The sequence below is a fragment of the Manacus candei genome, unplaced genomic scaffold (assembly GCF_025592945.1).
Source record: "Manacus candei isolate 608988 ecotype Guabito, Panama unplaced genomic scaffold, ASM2559294v1 h1tg000007l, whole genome shotgun sequence".
In the NCBI taxonomy this organism is placed as follows: domain Eukaryota; kingdom Metazoa; phylum Chordata; class Aves; order Passeriformes; family Pipridae; genus Manacus; species Manacus candei.
The window spans coordinates 4747731-4764052 of NW_026138055.1; the positions used below are offsets into that span (position 1 = coordinate 4747731).

At 39.4% G+C, this 16322-nt stretch overlaps 1 protein-coding gene across 3 annotated transcripts in view; it reads left to right on the forward strand.

Moving 5' to 3' along the window:
• The window catches only part of CLIC5 (chloride intracellular channel 5), a 77227-nt gene that overhangs the window by 45258 nt on the left and 15647 nt on the right, over positions 1 to 16322 (forward strand). For all 3 annotated transcript variants that reach the window (XM_051811684.1, XM_051811700.1, XM_051811692.1), the window contains 3 exons: positions 1 to 110; positions 439 to 564; positions 1876 to 1982. In XM_051811684.1, the coding sequence (XP_051667644.1) occupies positions 1 to 110; positions 439 to 564; positions 1876 to 1982 (343 nt within the window). The remainder of the gene's footprint in view (positions 111 to 438; positions 565 to 1875; positions 1983 to 16322) is intronic.

Here is a 16322-nt window from a genome sequence, read left to right on the forward strand (position 1 = left end):
GCTGGTATAGATGGAGAAAGCATTGGGAACTGCCCATTCTCCCAGCGTCTCTTCATGATCCTGTGGCTCAAAGGAGTTGTGTTCAACGTCACCACTGTTGATCTGAAAAGGTAAAAGCTGTTCAGTTTAACTGAAATAGTGAAATGATCCAATGTTTGTCCTACACAAAGGCACCACCAAGCTCAATCAGATTTGTATCTAACCTAGAGAGCCTGTGGTGCACAACAAAATAGTTGGGATTCGAGTTTGGTTGTCGTTTTTTTTTCACTTGTGGAATGTTTTAATATTAAACAGGGCACTTGGGGTACTTTTGGAGTCTTCCAACCACAAATTACAGAAAAAAAAAAAAAAGACTGATTTTCTAGGAACTATAAATATCTGTGCAACTACCTGATTGTAAAGATTAGTGATTTAGTGACTTTTTTTCTCTGTCTGCAGAAAGCCAGCTGACCTGCACAATCTGGCTCCTGGGACCCACCCACCTTTCCTGACATTTAATGGAGAAGTCAAGACAGATGTTAACAAGATTGAGGAATTCTTGGAAGAGATTCTTGCACCTCCAAAGTAAGAACTTGAGATTTTTTTCAGTCAAAATTCCATTTCCTAGAAATGAAAGATGTCCTAAGAAGAGTTCCTAAAAAGCGCTCCTTCCTACAACCTTTACTTACAGGAGTAATATTTATTTATGAAACTTGCTGGCTTCAGTGAGATGACTTCCATGTGTGAAGGTTACTTGTGTGACTAATAACTGCAGACTGTTTTCTCTGTACACATTTCAGGATGCCCTTGTATGCAGAATTAAGGAGATTGGTATTAGAAAAATTTTGTAGGGGTCTGGTGGCCGCATTTTGCAAAGCTAAAAATAACTTGGAAGAGATGCTGAGAATTGCCACACAAAATATCTGTGCCAGGAAAAGCATTTTACAGTGAAAAACTGGAGGATTCTGAACTGTACGGTGTATTAGAAAGTTTGGAAGGGGAACTGATTACAGAGGATGAGAGGCTCTGGAAGCAGAAAAGTGCTCATTATTCTAGTCGAGAAATGACAAGAGCCCATGACTGAAAGTTATAACCAAACTAATTCAGATTAGAAATAAGGCCCAGATTTTTTCAGTATGAAAAACTACCAAGGAAAGGTTTAGATTTACCAGATATGCCTTAGTTAGTCAAATGTTTTGGACTTAATACAAGGATAATGGGAAAAAGAAATTGCTGGCTTGTGAGTTGGACCTTAGAATCTATGAATCAATGAAATTTGGCTTGGTTCCTTATGGAGTGTTTTACCTCCAAGTGAATCAGCAGCTATAGGATAGTCGTGAGGCAAGAGATCAGATATTTTAATTTTCTATACTCTACTCCAAGACCACTGAAGTCAGTAGAAGTCTTTAATTGTGTTTATCTTTCAAATTGATATATTCCTTTGCACCAGTTGCCTATAAAAAGTAATTCGGAGACTGAAATCTTTATGTTCCTTCACCTGGGTGATCCTAACATGCCTTGCTGTTCCATCCTGGGGTACATTTTTGGTGCAGGGGATTAGACATGACTGCCATTCATAATGGAGAGACTTGGCAGCCAAATTCTCCCCCACAAAATTTCTGGAAATTTATGCTTCATTCTGATTTAAGGCCACTGTATCTTGGATCGTGGTAACACAAAGCACAATTACCTTTGTCTTGAAACCATCTCTGTGTAACTCTCCAACAGATATTGTTAAGAGGGACTTACCAAGCTGTTGTTTTGAGATAAATGATGATGTTAATTACAGTTCCTCGTACAGGAGCTTTTGTCTTTCTTCTATTAAATTGTATTTGTAACCATCCCTATGATGCTGGTAGCAAGACGTTACTCTTCACACTGCTTCTGCTTTTTCAGGTACCCCAAGCTGGCTGCTAAGCACCGGGAATCAAACACTGCTGGAATTGATATCTTTTCCAAATTTTCTGCATACATCAAAAATACCAAGCAGCAGGATAATGCTGGTGAGTATGATCACTGCCAAATGTGCCAGGGAGTTTCTGTGCTTAGAAGTGGAATAATTTTACCATTCCCTCCTAATTTTATTTCAAGGTCTGTTTGGATGACATCAGGTTCTGCTGCTGAGCAGTGGGAGATGGTTGGTTCAGTGGGCTAAATCCACATGTTCCCAGCTGAATTAACTACATCTGTAGTAGTAAATAAAACAGGCCACAGAGTGTTCAGTAACCTCTTTACCAACAGCCGTGACATGACTCCTGTCCATACAGCCCAGCTTCCTCACCAGAACAGAATCCCTTAGTGCTTGTTGGAAGTGACTGGTGGCCTGTGCTACATCCTCTACTTTGCCCAGATGCTGCTTAGAGGAGCGTGTGCTGACTGGACCCAGAACTCTGAGGCCAACTCATGCCATGACCCCTCATACTTTGTTAGATGTGGCTATGAGGCCCGCTTACCTCATGATTATGTTATGTTGTTGTAGCTAATTTGCTCATATAAACTGAGTTATAACAAGACATCCAACATAAAGTTATTAAATGAAAGAAGTGGCTTTAAGAAATGTAGCTGCACTTGGTAAGGTCCAGACTTTCCTTCACATGTTTGTTTGTCGAAAAAAAGAACCCCCCCAGAAACCAGATGCCATTCATACTTATATGCATCCCACACTGTCTTCTTAATGAAATTGCTGTTCTTCTCCACATTCCTTTCCCCTAGAGAAACAACACTTCAGCTAGTCTTAGCTCCTGTTGCTCCATGAAAGCTAATGGATTTACACATCCCTATCCCTGGAGATGATCTAGTAGAATATTTGCAATCACTTACTGATGTGAATATAAGAATATACTAATACCTCTTATCTTGTATTACTGGTTTCACAGTCAGAGATCTAATGCCTGTTGAACACCATGTGCTCATATAATTCAGAGAAAACTAGATTTTTTCAGGCTCCAGGTCTGCCACGCATTTCATCTGTGCAATTATATTTCATTGCCCGGGGCTGACCCATGAGATAAAAGTGGGTAAATGATGATTTATGCCAGATAACAATCTCCTCCATCATTTTTTTGTGTTGTTAACAGAAGGAAATAATTACAGTGCTTCATTTCTCAGTGATTCTAAAGAGTTGGGGTTTTTTTGTCTAATGCTAATGGGACGCTCAGCTAACCTCTGTAGGAAGTTGTAAAAGGAAAATAAATTAAGAGTTAGACTAAATAGATGTTACAATGAAAGTAAAATATCTTGGCAATTTACAAGGAATTTTTATGGTCTGCTCTGCAACTATAAATCTTCAGCTTGTATCCTAAAACAGCCACGGGTATCTGTCCACATGCAGAATCCCAACTCTCACTTCTCAGTGACTCTGCAATATGCAAATCCCTGGATTCACAAGGGCTGGCATCTCCAAACAGGAATAAATGGCTGTCCTAGAGGTATCTGCATCTGGCCATAAGCAGAGCTGGAATTCAAGGTCGGATATCCACTACTGTGAGATAAGGAATCTAACCCTGCAAAGCACTCCACATTTTTAGAACCTGCAGTATGATTAATGGAAGCTTTCCCTAGATCTGCCTAACAAGCCCTTGGTTTAGGTACTCTTGAAAGAAAAGGAAAATGCTTCCAATGCCAATTAAGCTCATGAAGGTTATAGGGAAAAGAGACAGTCTTTGTTCCCTGCAAACACCTTCACTCCATTTTTGTTAGCTAGTTCGTGCTCCTGTCATATCCAGACGCTGCAATCTCTGAATGCACTCATCCTCAACTTTCCTCTTTGAAGTAGAGAAAAGGTTTTAGCTTAATTTTTTTACAGCTGTGCAAAGAGAATAAACACAGACAAGTAGAGTATCAGTAATACCCACATGTTTTTTCTATCAACAGAGTAAAGTATCTGAGGACCTCTGGGTCCTTGGGACTGTCAAAGCAGACTTACACTTTGTGGGACATAGACCTCAATTTCAGTAGAGTAGTTGACTTCCAGTTTTCAAGGGCTAAGCAAGAATACCTTTTCCCTTATCCCAGGGATGTTTTACCCACCTTCCTGTCCAGTTAATCTGAACCACAGCAGTTATTCTGAAGGCTGATTTGGATGGCAGATAATGAGTTAATCAAAAAGTGGTTGTGTTAGATTTCTTGAGCAGTGAAAAGACTATGTCTGAAAAGGAAAGGACCACATCACTGGATGCATATTCCCATGTGAACCTATTTCTTTTTGATTGGTATTTTGTAAAATTGCAACACTGATCCAAAAGGAATCTGGGGCTCTATCCCTGATCTGATACATGTCCTTTTACAGCAGATTATGACACATTGTCTTTCCTATATAACAGTATAAATAGTTGTATATATTTCTGTAATAATAAAAAGCATTTTATATACATAAAATATAATTACTGAGGTGAAGTCCCGTTCCTTGTCTCCATATGAGCAGGTGAGATCCAAAAGGAACAGAGATTGCTGTTTGTTGTTATCTTAAATGGTTCCTATAGATTCCAATGCTCAGATAAAGGTAATACATCTCACAGTCATCCTCTATATTTGCTCCTAACTCCAGCTGACTCAAGTGCTTGGGTTAATCTGGAAAGCCACACCAGTAACTGGGACATCAGTTGCACATGATCAAAACACAAATAGAAAAAGACTTGTTAATAAATTAAAAATAGATCATAGAACTCAGGCCATTATATAAACAATAATTTTAATTTATTTTAGTTGGGAATAGGGGACTGCTGAATACCAGGGAAGCTAAAGCACCAAACATCAGGTCGTTTAAATTAAGTTCTTAAATTGGGAGTCAGGGAAGTAAATTCATTAACGTGTGGGATATCAGGCTGGGAATTTGTAGCATCAGCCTATCTCTAGAAGTGTGGGTAAGGTGTAATTATATGTGATCATTCTTCGTAGTGTACTGCTTTATCAGAGATCATGTGGTCTGTGCAATACGAGCTCTCAGTACAGCCTGTGGCTGTTACATCTTTGTGGTAAAGTGGCGTGAAGTGGTTGGGATAATTAAATGAGATTTATGCAGCATGAGGATACTGGATGTAAGAATTAATGAGAACCTAATGCACTCTGAAGATAAGCCCAAGCTGGTGTTCCTCCCAGGAGGGTTTACAGCCAGGGCCATGCAGGAATGTCAGGCTTCAGATTATGCCATTGCTTGGCTATGTCATTGCAATATTCATAGCAGATGGCTCTGCTAACACAGTCTGTAGCCTTTAAGTAGCCAAACAATTTTTTTTATTTCAATAATGGAAAAGTTACTAAAGAAAACAAGAGATTGGTAACTTCTTGGTTTAGTGTGTATGTCTAAATCCTCACATATAAATGAATAGATTCAATGATAGGTATGTACATGTGTTTCTAAGATTGTGATACCCTCTGCTGGCAAATATGTGAATGTATAAAACAAGCAGCTTTACAATCAGGGCTGAAACATCCCCTTAACAAAAATAGGGTTCCTTCCGTCAAGACAGTTTGCTCTTACAAATGCAACATCATCAAAAGAGAAGTGTTTCATAGCAACCTATCAATTTTGACAAATGGAAAAAATCATGTTTTTTCTGGACGAGTTAAATTTACTTTGAAGTAAAATGCTTTAACATTACAGAGAAAAATAGTGATTTTTTTTTTCTGGATTCATGTAGTACTTCATTAGCCACACACCGTTATGTTTTGTGCCTGGCACAGAAGCAGGTGATAACCTTCTCCTGTAAGTCTGCATGGCAATATGTTATTGATCATGATTCATTTACTTACCAAAGGTATTTGGCAGCAAAGCTGCCCTGATTTAATAGTTCCCTGAATTTCTGATTCTTTTTTTCCATCTTTGTTTTCCTAACTTTCTGTCTTATAATATAAAAGCGCTGAAAGTTTTGGAACGGGCTGGCGAGGGCTGTAAGCCCAGAAGCAAACATGCTCATGCCATATCAAAGTCCCACCACTTTTAAGCTTCTTGAAAGGGAAGGAATTGATTCCAGATTCTCAGGATGTGGCAAGCTGTGTTTAAAGAAAGTGTGTGCATTTATTATTTCAAGTCAGTTCAATTAGAACTTGATTCCTTCCACCCCCCGTGCCACTTGATAATTTTATAACAGGCCTGCTTGAAGGACTCATCTCCTCATCGTGGGATGATCTGTGTCTCACTTGGATAGCAAAACCAAGTTATGCAGTTTTCTGGCCCTTGTGCTTGAAATGACAAGTGTTCCTTCACACAAGGACAGGAGTCCTTGGGAGGGTTTAGTGGCAGTAGTCTTGAAAATTATTTCCTGGATGCTCTTGCTCAAGTTTTCACAGCCAATTTGAGTGTTTCTGGTTGTTTAGTGATTGTTTAATATCGAGAAGGAGGTCTTGTCTGAGCCCAGGAAAGTAAACCAAGGTCTTGTGTGTTTACTTTGGTTCCTTTGGTTGATGCTGAGCAAGTCACTCAAGCTCTGTACAGTCACCAGGGTAGCAACAATTTATGTATTCATTGGAGGAGGATGAAATTTAATTAACTGGAATGCTGTGTACATATACAGTATCCTGCTTATTATTTTTTCCTGCGAGACTGTGTACTGCAAACCAAGGGGACAACCTAGAGTAACCACCCATTAACTGTCCCGCCTAAAATTGTAAGTTCTTTGGCTCGCAGAATGAGCCCTTTGATTTCATGTATGAGTTTAAAAAGTTGTTCTTGAATTGAGTTCTTAGGGGGCACCAGCTCCAGTGTGGGTGGGCGCATTCATTAGTGGTACGGAAGGATATTTCACTGTACGGCTCTTCAGAAGGCGCTGAGCTGGGAGACCACCAACATGATTTCATGCAGAGGAATTTCCAGCCGTCTGACCAGAGGACTCCGCTTGTCTGGTTTGGATTTACATCAAGAGGCCAAAAATAAAAGCACATTTAAATCATTAACTCACATGTGATTAAATGCCGTTCACCTCTTTCAGTAGCTCCATCACACTTTGTGGTTAAGTGTGTGAGGTGGGAAATGTCTCTCTCCCTGTGCTGTGTATGTGTGGGTACAGTAGATATGCACACACATGTATAGGGCTGGAATTTAAACTGCCCTACATCAGTTTTATGCTGTGGAGTTACTCTTGCTAAGCAGAGAGTCAGACCCATAGTACAGGTACATGCACAGGCTGAATGGTGTGTGCTGATCCTTTCTAGAAGCCATCACATGCCTCTTTAAATCAGTTCACTCCAAATCCCAGTGTAGAATATTTACAGTAATACCAGCTCTGTGGTGCAGACCCTTTGTGGCACCTGAGCTGGGGTAAGACCTTCTTGATGTGGTGGGCAGCCTGTGTCATCCTGACAAGCATGGTCTGGTCTGGCTGCAGCAGCAGGTTGGTGTAGAAGAGCAAAACATCTGTCCCCAAAGCATCTCCATGTGTGGTGGGGAAGGGTAGGGGAATCACCCCCCTTCCTTCCAGACCGACTTCTCTCATCTGAAGGGATCAGGTTATAACTTTAGTTGTGATATGGCTTTCCTGAGGCTTTGATCCTGTTCTATGCCTAAAGGCTTTACCCTGTGCTCAGCAAAGTTCCTGGCAAAGCTCCTCTTGACTTTGACTTCACCAGAGCAAGTTTGAAAAGCTCTTTGAATGCCCCTGTACTGGTGGGTGTTTCCTGTGACAGGGATCTTGGATCAGACTCTTTGGGACCAACATTAATGCTTTATGCTTTTTGAACAGATTTTCAAGGTGCCATATAAATATATAGGTATAAATATAAATCTATAAATATGTGTGATGCCTGTATATCAACTTGCTATTAAATTTTTTCCTTCCTCTTTAGTTGCAGATTTTCCCTTTTCCACTACAAAATCCCACATCTGTCCAAGGCCCAGCATGAGCCACAATTTGTCCTGTGCTGTGACAATACTAAGTTTTCTCTGTCATGCAACCAAGAAGGACTAGAATAGTGTTTAAAATTGTTTTAGCGAAAAGGATTTGCTTTATGATTTAATATGTCAGGATGACAGTTCCTCTAGTGGAAGGTGTCCCTGCCCATGGCGGGGGGGTTGGAACTAGATGATCTTTAAGGTCCCTTCCAACCCAGGCCATTCTATGATTCTGTGATGGTTCTATGAAAGCTGTTTCAGAACATTTTAAACAAGTTTTTATTACTCCCCCTGAGCTGAATAATGTTGGGCTCATGGTAGCTGAAGTGCCTGGCAGCTTTACAAAACCAGCCCTAATATAAAAAATACCCAGTCTTTAAAACATATGTAAAATAGCTTTTCTGCAACATTTGTGGCACATAAAGTACCAAATACATGTTGGTGAGTGTGATATAAAGCTTTTATTGCCATCCATTTGGGATGACCCACATAACTCACTCATGATATGTTAATAAAACTGTTCACTCTGTCTCCTTATAAAAACACATGTACAAAGACCACTAAAACTGTGGTGATAGCTGTGTGCTAACTTGTTAAGAAGTGCTGCAAGTTGCATTTATCATCCATCCTAAATTGCTTTATCTGCTTTCTGCCCAGTAATCAAAGACTGATTCGAAAATGCCCAGAAACAGCAGTTTGCAAAAAAAAAGTTTACTTGAGAAATAACTCTTTGAAAGTTCTTCTCAAAATCATGCTGGCTGGAGGCCCAGAGCCATCAATATTCTGGCTGGGACCAGTGACAGCTTTAAGGACCAATATCTTTTGACCTGCCAGAACTGAGATCTGAAATTTTATGCCATTAGAAGGAAGAGGTTTTCAGTTTTCAAAAATGATAACACACCACCACCTTAATCTGAGAAATATGTACTTACTAGGGAATATTTCTGAACATTCCTTCTTCTAAGACGTTGCTAATCAAGGTATGAAGATTTCCTGATGGAAATGTGAAAAACACAATGTAAAAACAACACAAAACTAAAATTCTGTGTAAATCCAGATGTGATCAGACTGCAAGCTCTCCAAGGCAGAGACTTGATCTGCTTGATTAGCGGTCTTAGATGTAGCCATTCTGGAAATAGTAAATATTTGCAATTAATTTACTAACAGATGTAATTTTATGACACATCTGTGTTGAAGCAACTTTGAAGACATTGCATACCATAAGGAGGAAGGAAAAAAAATTAAAGAATATTTGCATTTATATAAATTAAAGTTATAGAATATGCTGAAGTCAACGAGATCAATGATATGCTGAAATTAGGGCACATTCTCAAGCCTTTGCAGGACCAGGGCCTATATGCACAGGCCAGGCCTAGACTACAACACTTGCAGTGGGAACAGTAGTTGGCAGATGCTCTTCCTTAAGAGGGAATTATTTCCCCTGTGTGTTTGAATATTCCTCCAAGTGCTTCTGGCTTTGCTGGGGTGCTTTGTTCTGTTTCCCAGCCGAGCTCCCATGCTCGCACACAGGAGCAGTAGCACAGCTGGAAGTGGATTAGAGCAATCTGGCGGCAGCAGTCCTGGGAGGAATTAAGCGCCTCACTGCTGGAATGGGAAGCCTAAATTACATTATTATTTAGAATTGAGTTTTAACTTCATTGCTCTATGGTTTTGCCCTGGTGGGTGACTTCCCTCGGCATGTTATACTTGGTGTATCCTAAGTATGTTCCCCATACCAAGGACTTAGATGAAGCTATGGCCTTACTCAGTACAGTGTCCAAATCTTATATAAGCAGATGTTCAGATTTAAACACCCAGTTGGTCTTAATGTCCTGAGAGGATTGTTCACAGGCTTATATTTAGCCATTGCAGAGCAAGCTATCACATGATAGAGAGCCTAATGACTGGCTCCTGGAAGTCAGTTTGCAAAACTGTTGGTGACTTCAAAGGGAGAAGAATTGGCCCAGAATCTGTTTTTCCCAAAACAGATTTTTTTTGTTTGAAGCATGCAAATGTTCCTCATAAAATAACAGGGAAACCAAGAATGAGACATAAATGAAAATCAATGTTGCTAATTTTCTTTATTAGATCAGATCTTAAATAGTTGATCTTTAACTTGAAAACAGCGTTAGGAATAAGGCATCAAAATGGGACTTTGAGGCTAGGAGGACCTTTGGATTATTTGCTACCATCTCTTGCAAATCCCATCCCAGTCAGTTTTGCAATTGAGCAAACATGTTAGTATTTCATCCTTGAAAGGATTGGATTTGATCGATCAGAGAATAGAAAGAACTGGAATGTCTTTGGTGCACTGAAGTATCTTTGGTCTTTGAGGCTTTTTTCCAGTCCTTGAGCGCTGTATTATTGTTCTCCTTTGACCTCTTGCTAGAATTCCCAATGCCTTGTTTTAATTGGGGACACCAGAACGTGGAAAAATGTTCTTAATTCTTGCCACAGCAGTTGCAACAGAGGGAATGTGACCTCCCTACTAATACTGGAAATTTTTTCATGCATCCAGACATAATTAAAAGTCTTTTTGCTTTTGCACCTTTCAGAGAGGTTGAGGCATAATCGGGATGATCCCTAAGTCATTTCATGGGGCTTGAAACAAAAAAATCTCAAAAGCAGAGAAACAATGGAAAAGAATTAAGATGTGAGTCATTTGTAAATCTCGTCGTCTCATGGCTTTTTGTGTCTCAGTAACAATTTCTGAACACAAAGGACAGAAAATACTGAAAACATTAAATAAATCTATTTGAGACTGAGATTTTTAAAGTGAACTAAGGGATTTGGGAACTTAATATCTTTAAAATTTCATCCTCAGGTGCTGCTAGATAGGCATTGCTGTGTTTCCCTCTCATTCCACCAATACTGGAATTACATATAATGTAATTGAAATAATTGAAGTGCAATTGGGATTATCCTGGTGTAAACAAAAGCAGACTTTATTCTTCTACATGCCTGGAATTGAAATAAATTGATATTTAAGATTCAAGTGCCAACAGCCTGTAGAGGAACTGACTTTTTAAAAAAGTTTTTAAGGTCCTTAAATCTTGAAACACAAGGGGTCCCCACAGCACTGTTGCTAAAGCTTGGCTGCACTATACCAGCAGCTCACTTTACTCTTATTTAATTCAGATACATGTAGTTAGTGTTCCTTTGTTGGTCCCAGAATCATCTTGTTTGCTCTTTGGTAGTAAAACAAAACTTTACACTCTGAGTGAACACACAGCATCTCAAAAATCAAGATATCAGAGTGCTAATCTCATACTATGAATAATGTGGTTTTATAATCTGCAGGGATTTATTTTATTTTTTTTTCCCAAGTTTCTGATGCAAATCAGCTGCTGATTCTCTACAGTTATTTTAGGGACACCTGCACAGGACTAGCATTGCAGAGGTCAGGATTAGGCCCTCGGGGATGTGCCCTAGAAATGATGCTTGTCATTTACGTGCTGCTTACAGAGTTACAATGATTTGTGAAATGCAAGTTTGGTGCTGTTCTTCCTGGGGCACTTGTAGGCCAGTAGTTTTACATTCACTTGCTTCCTGTCCTCAGGGTCTCTTGGACTCCTGAGAGACTTGGAAGTGAAGCTTTCTTTTGGTGTCATTTGAACACCTGGGTTTTCTTCTTAAAAACCAGCATTTTAAGGTACTCTGCCTGCATTCTTTGTGATAATGTTACAAATATTACATTTATTTCTTGCCTCCACTGTAAAACTGAATAAGGAAAGGGAAGGAGGAAACCTGAATTTTCAGTATAAAATTAGACATAAGTCAAAACATTCTTTCTAGATGCTTTAAAAAAATGTGTTTAAATTTTTTAAAGACATTATTGATTTACCTGTTTCATTAGGTTTAATTTGGGAGTAGGACAAATGGTATGAAAAAAGGAAGATGGCCAGATGCCTCTTCTTTTTGTTATATTTACTGTGTACCTTCCTCTAACCTGAACCATATGTCCACGGGTGGTGCATCACAGCTTTACTAATGCAGAGTTTGTGACTGAAGTGTACTTTTATTCTTATTTTGTATATAGGAACTTACAAGGCAAATGATTTAAATGGTTTTTATAAGGTCATGTAGAAGAGGTTGAGAAGAAGAGACTCAGGTCTCTTAAATCCAGGTAACCCCTTAACCCTTGGATCATTTGTCTTAGGAAAAAGGTACCGGGGGAATCAAGGTCTCAGACTCTCTGAGTCATATTCTGTGGAACTTTTTGAGACAGATCTGTCAAAATTTTGGGTTGTAGCTTTGTAAAAAATTTTGGGATGTAGCTCTAATTGATCAATAAACATCATCAAAAGTTTGTAGATGGGGTGAGGAGGGAAGGGAAGAGGGATTATGAGGGAGATATCATCTCGGCTAAGTCTGTCTAAAAGCTATGTTAGTAATTCAATAATCCTGGCTTCTTTTGTGATCAGTGGAGAGAGACATCAATCCATTTCTAAAGAGCAGTTTGATTTATCTTAAAATTTGGATCTAAAGCTGGGTGATCTTTCTTTGATCTTCCTTTGGAGGTACCTGTCTTTCATTGCTATCTATAGAGGAGACTTGGACAACTAGACGGGACTAATTACTAATTACCATCAGTAGATGGCTGAAGTTAGGCAAGGTGAATTTTACCTCTGAGTAAATCAACAGATTTTTGATGTGTCTGGATTCCTAAAGTTGCTTATGGTATCTATCAGCTGTATTTCAGCTCCATGTTCCTCTGAGTCCTGGGTGAAATGTTCCTGGGATTTACCACCCCTATGTCTCTCACTGGACATACACAGAATAACATATATATGCACCTACAAATACGGAAAATTTGTCCCTATTTATTCCTGATTTAGACCACATCTGAAAGGCGAGTTAGGACCGAAGTTGTGTGGCTGTTTGCATGTGTGCACCTGTGTTTGTGTGACTCACTCCCCTACTGATGTACAGTCACCTGAACGCTGACCAGGAGTGAAAAATCCCTTTTCAAATCCCAGCTCTGACTTGTCTGGAGGACGAATATGAACCTCTGTCACCTAAAACAACCCCCTAATCAGGAAAATGGAGTTGAGGAATAACAGACACTAATCTACTTCTCTTCTGTGTACACAACTAGGTATTTGTTGATTCATTAAGTGAGTAGAAACAGACAGATCACACCTTTTCCACATGGATATGTGGGCATTTGCCTTTATTGTGGGAACATGCAGAAGTGTCTGTTCCAGTGAATATTAAATTATTTATCTGGGGTGGAAAATCTGTAATAGGAGAGATGAATCACCCCAGAAACTCCCTTTGGCCCAGAGTTAGACATCTAAATGCCTTGGATGCAAAGGAGCACACAGCCTTCATCCTCCTCTGCATTTCCAGTGGCTCTCAGTGACTGCCCACTCATTGCTGCTCAGAGCTGGGGATTTTACAAGGCAGAAACATGTCTGGGAAGGATGTTGCAATGCTCAAATTGGCCATGTATTTGCCCTTTGGGGTGTAAGCCCTAATATTTAAGTACTTTTTAAAAAAATGGGAGGTATTATACTACATCACTTGGGTGAACAGTGAAATTATATTCAAAGGGTAGGATTTGTCTCTACTAACTTCACCTCCCTGAAAGTGAGGTGTCTAGTCTGAGCTAGTCCTTTAGGTTTCAACTGTAGTTGACGCAGCAAGAAGGGCATGTGTGGATTGAGTCACACTGGTTTAAATCAGGTGTCTCAGGCAGTTGGATGGAATTACCCTCTGGAGATGCTTAGTCCCTCTGAACAGAGAGGGAACCTACATAACCAGCTTAGACAAGGCACCTGACTCTTAAGTGGCTGAACAGAAGAAATCAAGGCAGCACTCAAATCTCAAGGGTTATATTGAAATCACAGGGGGGAAGATAAACTGTTCAATATGTAATATAGAGTCATGTGTACTGCAGTCACAGCTCCTCCATGGAGGAGGATTAATCTATACAGATTATTGTTACAAACTCTGTTGAGCCTGTCTGAAAAAAAACCTGAGCAGGATGGAGAAAAAAGAGAGTGAAAATATGAATCCTTGGTCTTTAATCAGACTGTCAGACTCGTAGAATGATATTATTTTCTTACCTTAAATTGCTATTTCTTAGCTGGTTCCCCTCTCCTACCAGAAAACAGTATTGGGTCTCATATAGTATCAAACTTTGTGAATCTGGAAGTGATCAGGAAAGGTGGTTTGTTTTTTTAAAGGAAAAATAAATCGCAGATTGTTTGATTGCGACTGCGAATATTTATGTGCTGTTCCCCCTTTTCCCTCATTGCGTATTTCACCAAGTTCATTTGCGTGTGTTACAGGATAAATCTTACTGGAGGGCAGTGGGAGAAAGCAGTAAAAAGGGAAAGCATCAATCAGTGATCCAGGGCAGCAGCAGGAATCGTTGTTCATTTCTGTACATGGATCGTGGTTTGTTGAACTTGCCTGGGCTCAACAATTAAGAACCTTGCAGTTCTGCCAAGGTCAGTCTCAGGTAGTTTCAGATGTTGGCTACAAAAGCTGTGGTATTGCTGGGCTTCAATGACTTTGAAGCCTTGTTGCCATCGTGCTTACAATGGTAATTAGGAAGAGGGCCACATGTATTTGACCTAGACTTGGAGAAAATGTTTTGTGACAAAATGTTTTTTGACAAAAAATGCCATAGGTGGTGTGCGTAACCTGAATTATTGGCAAATGTAGGTGGAAATTTGTGAATAGTATCTTGCTTTGAAAAGTAAAAGTATTTTCTCTTAAATTTTTTGAAGCAAAAGCTTATTCTCTTTTTAATTTGGAATTGATATGTTAATTTTGAAGATTACTGACACTTTGAAAATGATGTGAAAATGATTGAATGCCTAGGCGTGACTTACTTAACCAACCGTCCCAAAACATGTCTTTTTTGTTTTCATGCTTGTTTGAAAATCTTGCATTATTCTGCTTAAAGTTTATTTAAAAAATTTAACTAGTTTTGCTCTCTTTTCACAAAAATTAAGTAGTTTTAATGTTTAATTTGGCTAAAGAATTGTTTGTCCTTACTGCTCTTATTGTGTCCTCTATGCTTTGCGTCTCTTCCCATAATAACTGTCAAGTGAAATCCTCATCCTGCAAATGGTTCCACTCAGACACATAGAACACGAGTCATCTCATCTCATTTTAGCTATTTTAAATTTAGGTAGCCACTCTGCCTATTCTCAAAAGAGAGAGAGAGATTGAGGCTTCTCTGGTGGTAATTCAGCTTTTCGTAGGCTACTATTTTAGGATGGAATGATTTGCCTTCCAGCGGCTCATTCAGGCCACAGAGATTGGCGTTTATGTGCTTTGTCTGCTTTGCTATTCCTCCTTGTCCCAACATTAAACAAGGAAGGAAATATTTGGAGTTCAAGAAAGGGGAAGAAGAGTCCTCGTCTGACCTCTGCAAATGCTGTGGGTGTGGGCAGCCTGAATTGGTTTTACTTTTTCCGATCCGTTTCTCTTTTACTACTTTCTAGTTACTTTCCATTTTACTTCAGCCTTATTTGACCCACAGAAAATAAGAGATGGAAACGACCAACGATGCTGGAAGTTTTTTGGCCAGTATTATTTCAGAGGTCAGATTAGCTGATTATAACAGTCTCTTTCGGATTTAAAAGCTGCTGGAGAAATCGTAACCCCGCTGAAGTCAACAGCAAAACTTCCATGGGCTTCACTGTGCCCAGAATTTCACCCTGAGTACCTACTAATGAATCTTTGTCGTGTGGACCTCCACTTGACTTGCAGGATTCCTCCATGCATTACATTTTCCAATGTTTGCACTTACAAGGATTTCACTCTGTCCCCTGGAAACAGTTGCACAGGCTAATAGTTTAAGGAAGTTTTTGCTTGAAGAGTTGAGTAACAGAGCCAAAGTCTGTTCTTGGTTGAACTGGAGTAAATATGGAATAGATTGTTGACAATGCAGAGTTACTCTTCTTTTATGTCAGTGTAACTGAGAGCACAATTTTGCCAATTATTAACTTTTGTTACGTTATTTGTATTTCTGTGCATGTCAGAATTTGTTAATCTCATTGTTCAACATCAAGTAACCTTTTGCTGAAAACGGAACGTCATTCTGAATTAGGTATCATCAACTAAATTGAACCTCACCCTGTGCATTTGACAGATGGTAATACATTCATTAAGTGTTCTGTGGTTGCTTTGAGGTTGGAAAGTGCTATTTTTCTGGCTTCTAACTCTGAATTCTTAAGTACAGTTGTTTAAAAGCATAGTCTTGAAGGGAGAAGGAAAATGACAAAGAGCTCATAAGGTTTTTTTATTAATAGAGTTGTTTACTATTGATGGGATGACAGGGCAGGACTGTGATTGCTGTAAGTTGTCTTGGCTGCATAAGGAGCCCAGAGTGAAGTAGTGAAGGCTGAGAGAGATGGATCCACCATGGATTTTGTATATACATGGGTAGAACTTCTTGGAATTTGAAGTTATATTAAATATATCCCTGTGCAGGCAATATGATGCTGGAGCCTTTGTGCTTGGTAATTTCACTGTCCAGAGAGATGGTGTCCAGGAG